We start from the raw sequence: 12002 nt of genomic DNA on the forward strand, positions 1-12002 counted from the left end.
AGGGTTTGGGAGACTTGCAAAGTGCTCCTGGGGGCTGGGAAGGGCAAAAATGAAAAACAGGCCATTTTTTGCTCGTTTTTGCCCCCCACCCAGCCCCCAGGAGCACTTTGCAGGCCTCACAAAAAACAGGGCGTGCAGAGGGTTTGGAAGACCTACAGAGTGCAAAAACCTTTTTTACCTCTTCAAAATCTTGGAAGGGACCTTGGGGGTCTTCTGGTCCAACCCCCTGGGGCTCAAGCAGAAAATCCAAACCATTTCAGACAAATGGTTGTCCAATCTCTTCTTAAAAATCTCCAGTGTTGAAGCACCCACAAGTTCTGGAGGACAAGTTAATTATTCTGTCAGGAAATTCCTCCTTAGTCCTAGGTTGCGTCTCTCCTTGATTAGTTTCCCTCCGTTGCTTCTTGTCCTCTGCCTTCATGTGCTTTGGAGAACAAGTTGACCCCTTCTTCTTTGGGGAAGCCCCTCAGATATTGGAAGACTGTTATCATGTAGTCCTTCATTTAATTAAACTAGACATACTCCAATCCTGCAATCATTCTTCACGTTTTAGCCTTTAGTCTCCTAATGACCGATGCTATATTTGCGTTCTAGCTCATCTTAAAACCCTTCCTGAAGACTGAATCCAAGCACCGCATAGCCCTGCCACCTAAAAGTTGTGTCGCGCACGTCAAAATAATTCTAAAGCCCTTACTAGGGGGAGTGACGCTACCATATGGAGATTCACATGACAGAAAGGCTAAGTGCCTGTAAGAACTAAGAATGGCGCAGTGGTTAGAATGCACTATTGCAGGCTGACTCTGCCCATTGCCAGGAGTTCGATCCTGACCGGCTCAAAGTTGACTCAGCCTTCCATCCTTCAAGGTCGGTCAAATGAGGAGCCAGATTGTTGGGGGGGGCAACAGGCTGACTCTGCAAACCGCTTAGAGAGGGCTGTAAAAGCACTGTGAAGCGGTACATAAGTCTAAGTGCTATTGCTATGAGCCACGGCGGCGCAGTGGTTAGATGCAGTACTGCAGGTTACTTCTGCTGACTGCAATTTGGCAGATCGAATCTCACCAGGCTCATGGTTGACTCAGCCTTCCATCTTTCCAAGGTGGGTAAAATCAGGACCCCAGATTGTTGGGGGGCAAGAGGCTGACTCTGTAAACCGCTTAGAGAGGGCTGTAAAACCACTGTGAAGCGGTATATAAGTCTAAGTGCTATTGCTATTGCTATAGGGACAGGAATGGCTTTGCAATGATTTGTGAAGTAAGGGCTAAATATTCTGTTTTTCTCCCCCATTTTTTTTAAATTTCCTCATATATTTATTTTTATATGATCCAAAGTTCCCAGTGTTGGCTGGTGTACATTTATTTATTTAGTTTTTAGATCCTGCCCAATACAGATGGTCTCTGGGCAGGATACGGGGGTTGAAAACAATGGAAAAAGGAGGGAAGTTTTATCTATAAAACTAGATGAAAGGAAAAAAAAAAGATATTATTGAAAAATGGTTGATTTTTCGGAGTAAATTGTCCAGAAAGGAAGTGGTTTGTCGTGCCCCAATTGGAATGCTTGGGTAAGTCCTCGGTTAACAACCGTCTGTTCAATGACCATTTGAAATGACAACAGCACTGAACGAGGGTCTCCACTGTTTCGTGAATCAAGCGTTTGGTAACCGGCGCCTAATTATGACATCACAGCACCTTGCAAAGTCAATGGGGAAGCCAGCAGGAAGTTGAAAATAGTAACCAGGTAACCATAGGACGACGGTAATATGACTATGTGGGATTCACTTAACAACGGCAACTGGAACAGTCGTTGTAAGACAGTGCATTTGCACGGCATCGCCCTTTATAACTGTGTTGTTTAGTAACGCATTTGTCAGTCCCAATTACAGATAGTCTTCAACTTACAACAGTTCACTGAGTGACCGTTCAAAGTTATGACAGCACTGAAAAAAGTAACTCATGATCGTTTTTCACACTTACGACTGTTGCAGCCTCCCCCTGTTCACGTGATCAAAATCTGGATGGTCAGCAACTGTTTCATATTTATGACAGTTGAAGTCTCCTGGGCAGCTTTCGCGACCTTCTGACAGACTTTCACACTTAATAACCATTGCCGCATCCCGGGATCACGTGTTCGACGGTTGGCAACTGACACGGACTTATGACCGTTGCAATGTCCCAAGGTCATGTGATCCCCTTTTGCGACCTTCTGACAAGCCAAGTCAATAGGGATGCCAGATTCACTTAACAACTGCGGGACTAACTTGTCAGCTGCAGTGATTCACTTAACAATGGTGGCGAGAAAGGCCGTAAAATGGGGCAAAGCTCATTTAATAAATGGGCTCACTTAACAAGAGAAATTTTGGGCTCCCTTGTGGTCATAAATCGAGGACTATCTGTAATTAACCCAAGGATTACTTGATTTTATAGTCAAGCTGTGGTTTTGCCTGGAGAAAAATTCTTCCCATTTTATCCAGCTCAAATATAAGACTCTTGCCACTTTGTGACTTGCAGGTAAATGCCTCAGGAAGTTAAATTTCATGCTTTAGGAAAAAATAGCAGAGAGCAAGTCTTTCTGAGAAATGCCAGCCAGCTTTTTTTCTAGAAATTCCTATGTCTACATTTTGAAGTCAGAGAGTGTGTACCAACAGTGGTATGTGTGAAAGGTAGATCAAATTAAAGGTAGGGCATTTAAGTGCTCCCTTTGCAAAGTTGGCATATTTGGAATAAATATGCGAACTGAAATTTTTATTCTCATTTGAAAGTCACAGGTTCTCAAACTTTTCCAAGCAGTTCGTTGTTGTTGTTGTTGTTGTTGTTTTTCTTTTTTTTAATGGGAGAAGACTACACAATAACAACGGCATTCCTGAAATAATGTACAAAGACGCACTCGTCATAACTGCAACAACAGAAGGATGCTAGGAAAAATGCAAAAGGTTCATGTTCGGAGAAATGTCCACTCAAGTGCATACCGATTTTAGTGCAAACTCGAAGGGGAGGGGAGGAAAAAATCTCAGCTTTAAAGACTCGGACAGATTTACACAAATGAAAAATATAGCAAAATGTCCAATTGCGTAAATTCACCCACCCCTGGCTTTGAATTAAATGCTAGGCCTTAATTGACAGTGAGGATCCAGGACATTGCATTAATGTAATATACATCTCAGCAACTTATAACAAATTCCACCATCCCACACCCCTGCGTTTCCAAGAAATACAGCAGGGGTTTGTGCGTGCGTGCGTATGTGTGTGTATGTGTATCCAAATTCGGCAACTTTAAGACTTGTGGACTTTAACTCCCAGAATTCCTCAGCCAGCCATGGAATTCTGGGAGTTGAAGTCCAGAGATCTTAAAATTACTAAGGTTGGGCACTTCTGCACTACGGGAAAATAACATTGAGATTAATTCATTCATTCATTAGACTGATTTTTCTCCTTGGGATATTTTTAAGGGCATTTTTTCCCTCACAAATACCTGCTTTTCGAAGCAGAACAAAATAATAATAATAATAAAAGAGTTTCACGGAAAGGTCCTAAATTTTCCACAATTAATCCTCTTTCTTTAAGAAAGCTTCCCCAAACATCTCTTTGCCAAAAGTTCCTTTCTCCAATATTGGTTTTCCCTAAACTTTTCAATTTTTCCAGCCTTTTTGTTATCCAAATTACAAGCAGGGGGCATCAGTCTTTTAGTTGGGCCTGGTTGGACCATGAAAACGAATAGACCAAAAATTCAAAATTCATCACCAACAATCCTCATCATAAACCCAAGCCCCCCTCCCCCACCAACGGTTCATTGTCAAACAATCTCAGATAATAATTCTTCTTCTTCTTAAACGCATTTCCTATCAAAATTATAAAAAGTAAGCTGGGTTTGCAACCACAACCACAATGTTTGTTGTGGTTCGCGGGACTCCCAAACACGCTCCCTTTCCCCCTAAACACACGACCGCTACGGGAAAAGCAATCCACAAAAAACAGAGAAGGAAGAAAACGCTTCGCGTGGTTTTCCCTATTGCACTTCACTCTTTCCTGCTTCTGCAGCATCTCTTTCGAAGAAACTGCACCCCCACCCGCTACCCCGCCTTTCGCCGTGGTACCCAACCGATCCGTGGACGTGGTCTGCCCAGGCAGGCTGGCATTATGTACAATCCAGGCGGGGTTTTCGGATGGAAGAATCGCGCCGGAAGGTCGAGTCCGTCTCCGAAAAATAAAATCCAATGTTTGTTTCCGCCTCTTAAAGTGGTTTGTCACTTTTTTGTTTTCTTTACAAAAAGGAAGGATTGAGCGGAACGGGAGGGGCTCGCCCAACGAAGGAGCATCCTGCTCACCCATCACCCTGTAAACTAATCTTTAAAGAGGGACTATTATTATTTTTTGACTATTTTTTTTTCCTGACCCCTCGGCTTATTTTTCTGGCATTTTATTAGCCCCGAATTTCGGGGCGTGGAAGGGATTGTTACCTCTATCTTTTTCATCCAGGATGCAGTTTGCCACCGGCCAAGACCCTGTGGCTTTCTTATGGTTAATATTTTCCAGGAGGCTTTCTGTGTCTTTGGGGAAAAATTCGGAAGGCCTCTCCTTCGGTTTCCGGCCTCGCTTCTTGCCGTCGGGACTAGTCTTTCGTTCTTCGTTGCTGGGCGATCTCTGTTCTTTACTTTTCTTTTTCTTCGAAGAATCAGTCGAGGTGTGGAACCAGTTCTGCGTTTCGGGGAGCAAAAGAAAGATTGGTGGGTGCGTGTTGCTGTCAGGCCTGGAAGCCATCTTTTGCATTGCGCCTTCAAGCCTGCCTGTTAGGAATGTAAGCTAACAGTTGGGTCAGCAATATATAAACCATGATGGTAGTACTGTAGCTTTAAGTACTGCTGTTAATAGGATTGGACGCTGTTACCTCAAGCAGCCATAAGAGGGAGCCAGAATGACTGTTAGCACTCTGTTTGTTAGATGCTGATCGGTGAATACTGCTTGATACTGTATCGTGAGTTACTGTTAGTTTTGCTACTGTTAGCGACTTTGTGCGCTGAACTGTGTATATGATACTGGACTGTGTTTGATGGATAACTGACTGACTGAACCGTGTATGACTTGGACTGTTTGATGAACTCGGAATACCTCTATTTTCCACATAAGTAAAATACTATTACTTTTACTATTCAGTGTTCCTGTATGCTGGTTTGTGCGTGTTCTTCCATACCACTCTCAATACGCTTCTCTGCACACTCGCTCTCCTAACTTGGTAGCAGAGGTCGATGGATCGAAACCATCCTCTGCTACCAAGTGTTAGGTAAGCAAGCTCCCCATTGGGAGAGAGAGTGTGCAGAGAAGCGTATTGAGAATGGTATGGAAGAACACGCACAAACCAGCATACAGGGACACTGATTAGTAAAAGTAATAGTATTTTGGGTCGTGTGCCATCTTCTCCACGATAGTAACGATTACAAACTAAACAGCTGTCTGTATACGGTATACTGCCACATTGAGTGCCGTGGGAAAACGGGAGGGGGGATTATGTGGCGTACGGGAGACATATAGTCTAAATAACATTCCTTTCTCAGAGAGGCAAGGACAGTTTGCCCTGCGCCTGGAGCCGTGTGACTGGGAGGCATAGAAAAATAATTGGAATACTAAATACATAACAAATAATAAAATGGAACTTTGACGAAACTCAAGCCTCGGAGTCTTCTTTCGTTAGGGGTCTTACTTGCAAACCTGACAGTCGCCTGCATTCCCACAAAGCTGGCTTAAGTTGTGTTTGCACAATACAAGCGGTTGTCGACTTACAGCAGTTCACTGTAACTTCGACTATTCAAAGTTACAACGGCCCTGACAAAAGTTACTTAGGATACGTTTTTCACACTTATGCTGCAGCATCTCCATGGTCACAGGATGAGCTAAGAGGGAGAGACTGGCCCAAAGCCATCCAGTTGGCTTTCGTGCCTAAAGGGGGACTAGAACTCACGGTCTCCTGTTCATTGGCCCAAAGTCACCTAGCCGGCTTTCGTGCCTAAGGTGGGAATAGAACTCACAGAGACCTGGTGATTGGCTCAAAGTCACGCAGCTGTCATTCATTCCTAATATGGCACTAGAACTCACTATCTCCTGGTGATTGGTCCAAAGTCACCCAGCCACCATTCCAGATTAAGACAGGACTAGAACTCCTGGTAATTGGTTCAAAGTCACCAAGCTGCCTTTCCTGACTAAGGCAGGACTAGAACTCACAGTCTCCTGCTTTCTTGCCAGGTGCTTTAGCCGCTAGAAGTAACTTTGCAGCAACGAGATAATACTTACCTCTGAGTGTGTCTTGATGATGTGGTATTTGACCCCACTTTCTGAGCTAAACTCCTTCTGACACAGAAGACAATGATATTTGCCCACCGAATGGCCTCCCTGTAAACCAAAGACCGGCCGTGTTTAATTTGGCAGAACCAACCTAAGAACTAAGGAGACATTTCTTGACAGTCAATTAACCAGTGGAACTACTTGTCTCCAGAAGCTGGGAATACTCCAACACTGGAGGTTTTTAAGAAGGGATCGGACACCCCTTTGCCTGAAATGATGTAGGGCATTGAGGGCTAACCTTTTTCGCTTTGCGTACCAAAATCGTGCGTGCATGCACCACAGCGCATGTGCACGTGCCCCACACCCATAATGCAATGTGCCCCGCCCCCCGCATGTGTGCACAACCCCCCTCTGCTCCCCCCAGCCCTCCGCACATGCACACGACCTCCTGGGCATGTGTGTGACCCAGTGGTGGGTTTCAAATTTTTTTAGAACCTCTTCTGTAGGTGTGGCCTGCTTTGTGGGAGTGGCTTGCCGGCCATGTGACTGGGTGGGAGTGGCTTGCCGCCCATGTGACCAGGTGGGAGTGGCTTGCCAGCCATGTGACTGGGTGGGCGTGGCCAACTTGTAAAATGTGGTGAAATTCACTTAACAACGCTCTTGCTTAGCTACCAAAATGTTGGCTCAGAAACTCTGGCATTTGAAGCACGCAAGTCTTAAAGCTGTCAAGTTACAAGACCCTTGCACCCCTAACCCTTTAGAAAAAAAAAAACCATGGGTGTTCAAACTTGACAGTTTTAAGACTTGTGGACTTCAACTCCCAGAATTCCTCCTCCAGTCATGTTGGCTCAGGAACTCTGGCATTGAAGTGTGCAAGTCTTAAAGCTCTCAAGTTACAAGACCCTTGCACCCCTAACCCTTTAGAAAAAAAAAACCAGGGGTGTTCAAACTTGACAGCTTTCAGACTTGTGGACTTCAACTCCCAGAATTCCTCCTCTCGCTCTTCATTTGATGATGTGCGGACGGGCGGGGGAAGGGAGCTGGTACCGGTTCTAAACAGCACGGTAGGTTTGTGGAACCTCTTCTAGAGAAGAGGATAGAACTGGCAGGAAGCCACCCCTGGTGTGACCCCACCACGCCCCATTTTGGGCCTAGCAGGCCTCCCTGAAGCCTCCTGGAACCAAAAACAGGCCATGCAGGGGGCACCACACACATATCCGCGCCCCGTTTTGGGTCTAGCTGGCCTCAGGAGGTATTTCTCCTACAGTCTGCGGAGGATTTGGCAGGCCAGCCTTTGCATACCAAAAAAGAAAATTGCAGTTCAAAGAAAGAGATTGACTACGGAGCTCCGTTACCTTATTACAGTTGGCCAGATGGGCTTTTAAGCCGGACACACTGCAGTAAATGGCTGCACAGCACTGGAAGAGAAAAGAGAGAGAGGCTGAGTGGGGACACGGGGAATCCTCCTCTCCCCCACCCTAAGCGTCCCTTCTACAAGCTGCAGCGAAAAGTACCACTAAAAGAAGAATATTTGTAGCTCAGGGTTGACACGAAAGGTCCCTGGGGCTCTCTCTGATCTTGATGGTTTTCCTGCAGATGTTTCATTACCCAAGGAGCTAGCAGCATCAGTGCTAGAAGGGAGTGAGGTTTGTGGAGAGGAGGAGGAGGGGGAGGAAGAGGAAGAAGAGGAGGAGGAGGAGCCAGTGGGGTCTCATTACCAAACTATGTAACATCATCAGTGCTAGAATAGAGTGGGGTTACGGAGGGGAGGACTATGGCTCCTTGGCACTCTGTGAGCTTGGGGGTTTTCCTGCAGATATTTTATTACCCAAGTAGGTAATATCATCAGTGCTAGAAGGAGTGAGATTTGCAGAATGGAGGAGGAGGAGAGGAAGAGGAGGAGGAGAATTGGGGGGTGGTCCTTGGTGCCCTCTGAGCTTGGTTGTTTTCTTGCTGACATTTCATTACCCAACTAGGTAATATCACTGCTAGAAGGAGTGAGATTTGCAGAAAGGAGGAGGGGGGGGGGGAGAAGGAGTCTGTGGGATCTCATTACCAAACTATGTAACATCATCAGTACTAGAAGAGAGTGGGGTTACGGAGGGGAGGACTGTGGTGTACTCAGTGCTCTCTGAGCTTGGTGGTTTCCTGCAGATGTTTCATTACCAAACTAGATAACATAATCAGTGCTAGAAGGGAGTGGGATTTGCAGAGAGGAGGAGGAGGAGGACTGTGGGGTCCTTGGTGGTCTCTGAACTTGCTGGTTTTCTTGTAGATGTTTCATCACCCAAACTGTTTTGACGTTACAACAGCACTGGAAAAAAAGTGACTTATGACTGTTTTTCATACTGACGACCGTTTCAGCCCGCTGCAAAATTCAGACGCTTGGCAACCGGCTCATATTTATGACGGTTGCAATGTCCCGGGGACATGTGATCCCTCCTGACAAGCAAAGTCAATGGGGAAGCCAGACTCACTTCACAACCGTGTCACTAACTTAACAACTGCAGTGATTCGCTTAACAAAGGTGGCAAGGAAAGTCAGAAAAAGGAGGAAAACTCACTTAACAATTGTCTCGCTTAGCCACAGAAATTTGGGGATCAATTGTAGTCGAGGATTACCTATCTAGTCAGACCTTGGTTTGGGACTTACCGTAATTTTTGGAGTATAAGATGCAAAGAGGGTGAAAATCTGGGTGCGTCTTATACACCGAATACAGCATTTTTGGCCTCCCAAAACCCTGCCCTGCCAATCCTGTTTTTCACAAAATTGGACACACAGAGGGTTTTGGGAGGCCTGCAAATTGCTCCTGGGGGCTGGAGAGGGCAAAAATGAGTGAAAAACGGGTCCATTTTTCTTAAAAATTGGGATGTTTTTGCCCTCCCAAGCCCCCAGGAACTCTCTGCACGCCCCGTTTTTTGCTCATTGTTTGCCGTCCCCAGCCCCTAGGAGCACTCTACAGGCCTCCCACACACTTTGCACGCCCCATTTTCGCAAAACCCGGGCCTGTTTTTCGCTCCCAAACCCCCCATGCATTGCATTTTTGCCTTCCCCAGCCGCCAGGAGCATTTTGCAGGCTTCTCAAACTCTCTGCATGTCCCTTTTTCACACAAAAAACGGGGTATGCAAAGAGTTTGGGAGGCCTGCAGAGTGCTCCTTGGGGGCCAGGGAGGGCAAAATCCTTTGAAAAAAATGTACCTCTTCAAAATCCTGGTGCGTCTTATACTCCTGTGCGCCTTATAGTCTGAAAAATATGGTAAATCTTCTTCAAATCCCACCCCAACACCAATGGGAACTAGAATCGAGGCCTTCTGGCCGTAAAGCACAAAGTACTCACGTCATTTGGGCAATTGATGTGTCCTTTTTCTTTGACTTCGTTCTTCCAGGCCTCCAGAAGCCGTGGGTTCAACTTGGGAAGTCCAGGCCGAGTGTAGTTTAGCTGCCAACATTCAGCAGTCACAACAGTCAGAAGGCTATTCACAAGTGCGCGGAAAAACACGGCTAATGTCGCCTCGGTTTTTTACCACCACTACTACCCCAGGCAGCCTCTGCAAGAGGTTCAACTGGTAGAGAGTGTTTAAGATATAAGATCACCTTTACCGGGATTTTTTTACTGCGGGCACAACTGGCACACATTAAACATGAAATTCTGTTGCCTGCTGTCAAGTTGTACACATACCTCACACCTGTACAGACATGCTATATGAGCCACGGTGGCACAGTGGCGGGTTCCGGATTCTTTTACTGCCGGTTCACTCAGGGACGCGCTTTATTTAACAACCACAAGATTCACTTAACAACCAAAGTTTCATGCAACTTAGGGAAAGCTGAGTTCCACCTGACTTGATCGCATAAATTTGGTCTAGGGCAGTCGTTCCCAACCTGTGGGTCAGGACCCCTTTGGGGGTCGAACGACCCTTTCACAGGGGTCGCCTAAGACCATCGGAAAACACATATTGCCACGATGTAGAAAAGATGTGGAGACTCTAGAAAGAGGGCAGAGAAGAGCAACAAAGATGATTAGGGAACTGGAGACTAAAACATATGAGGAACGGTTGCAGGAACTGGGTTTGTCTAGTTTAATGTCAAGAAGGACTAGGGGAGACATGGTAGCAGTCTTCCAATATCTCAGGGGTTGCCACAAAGAAGAGGGAGTCAAGCTGTTCTCCAAAGCACCTGAGGGTAGAACAAGAAGCAATGGATGGAAACTAATCAAGGAGAGAAGCAACTTAGAACTGAGGAGAAACTTCCTGACAGTTAGAACAATTAATCAGTGGAACAGAAGTTGCCTCTAGAAGTTGTGAATGCCCCAACACTGGAAGTCTTTAAGAAGATGTTGGATAGCCATTTGTCTGAAACAGTATAGGGTTTCCTGCCTAGGCAGGGGGTTGGACTAGAAGACCTCCAAGGTCCCTTCCAACTATTGTATTGCATTGTCTTGTATATTTTCGATGGTCTTAGGAACCGAGACACCAATTTTATGGTTGGGGGTCACCACAACATGAGGAACTGTATTAAAGGGTCACGGCATTGGAAAGGTTGAGAACCACTGGACTAGGGGTTACATCGCCAACCTAGAAAGTGGGAGATTCTGAGTTCAAGTCCCATTTTAGGCATGAAAGCCAGCTGGCCGAGTCTGGGCCAATTAATAGGGGACTGGGAATTCTAGTCCCGCTTTGGTCATGAAAGCCAGCTGGGCAACTTTGGGCCAATCACCAGCAGGCGCCGAGTTCTAGTACTGCCTTAGGCGTGAAAGCTGGCTGGGCAACTCTGAGCCAATCCTCAGGAGACGACGAGTTCTAATCTTGCATAAGGCACTAAAGCGAGTCGGGTGATTCTGGGCCAATCACCGGGAGACCATGAGTTCTAGTACCACCTTGGGCATGAAAGGCAACTGGGTGACTTTGAGCCAGTCCCATTCCCTGAGCTTAACCTACCTCACAGGGTTGTTGTTGTGGGGAAAATAGGAAGTTGTGTCGGATATGTTTGTCACCTTGGGTTATTTGTAAAAAAAATGATAAAAGGCGGTATGTGTGTGTGTGTGTTGGGGGGGTATATTACACACACAGACACACTCAAATGGATGGGTGGATGGATGGACAAGCATCTAGCACAGGGGTGCCCAAACTTGAGAACTTTAAGACTTGTGGACTTCAACTCCCAGAATTCCCCAGCCAGCCATGCTGGCTGGGGAATTCTGGGAATTGAAGTCCACAAGTCTCAAAGTTCTCAAGTTTGGACACCCCTGATCTAGCATGTTGCTCTGAGTTCAAGAGAAGCACAGTGTCTAAGACGCAAGATCAAGATCGGAGGAAGTTGAGTTTAAAGCTATCCCTATGGAAAACCACCCGTCAGATGGGTGCCTTTGGGCAATATTTCTCTCCCAGCCCACCTGACAGGGTTGTCGTGAGGATAAATGAAGAGACATCCCACGGAAGCCATCTTGGGAGGAAAAGACAGGACGTAAATCTTAACCGATAAATAGAAAGCACGCCACGATCCTCCTCAAGCCAAGCCTTCGACCCCAAACACCCCAATTCTCTGATTCACCACCCCCACCCCCACTCTCCGCCATCTTTGAGAAATTCCCAGGTGCCCCAGTTGCTCACTTGCTTTGTTTCGGGGACCAGATCGTCCTTCATCCGCCGCTTGGTCCAGTCCTTGGCCAACTCATCCTCCGCTATTTCCTGCAAGTGGAAGACGGCGACTTGGGCAGAGGTTCGACGGATGCGGCCG

The 12002-nt window shown here is 46.4% G+C and overlaps 1 protein-coding gene across 1 annotated transcript; it reads right to left on the reverse strand.

Moving 5' to 3' along the window:
* Window positions 1–200: 200 nt before the first annotated feature.
* LOC309382372 (zinc finger protein 512B-like) lies at window positions 201–11998 on the reverse strand (the record flags this gene model as incomplete). Its single annotated transcript, XM_081971884.1, has 5 exons — window positions 201–4688; window positions 6276–6374; window positions 7622–7684; window positions 9604–9705; window positions 11876–11998. Coding segments are annotated over 5 exons (681 nt in total), but the record flags the coding sequence as incomplete, so codon positions are not given.
* Window positions 11999–12002: the final 4 nt, after the last annotated feature.

Source organism: Natrix helvetica (genome assembly GCF_964273705.1).
Source record: "Natrix helvetica genome assembly, contig: HAP1_SCAFFOLD_278, whole genome shotgun sequence".
Classification (NCBI taxonomy): Eukaryota; Metazoa; Chordata; class Lepidosauria; order Squamata; family Natricidae; genus Natrix; species Natrix helvetica.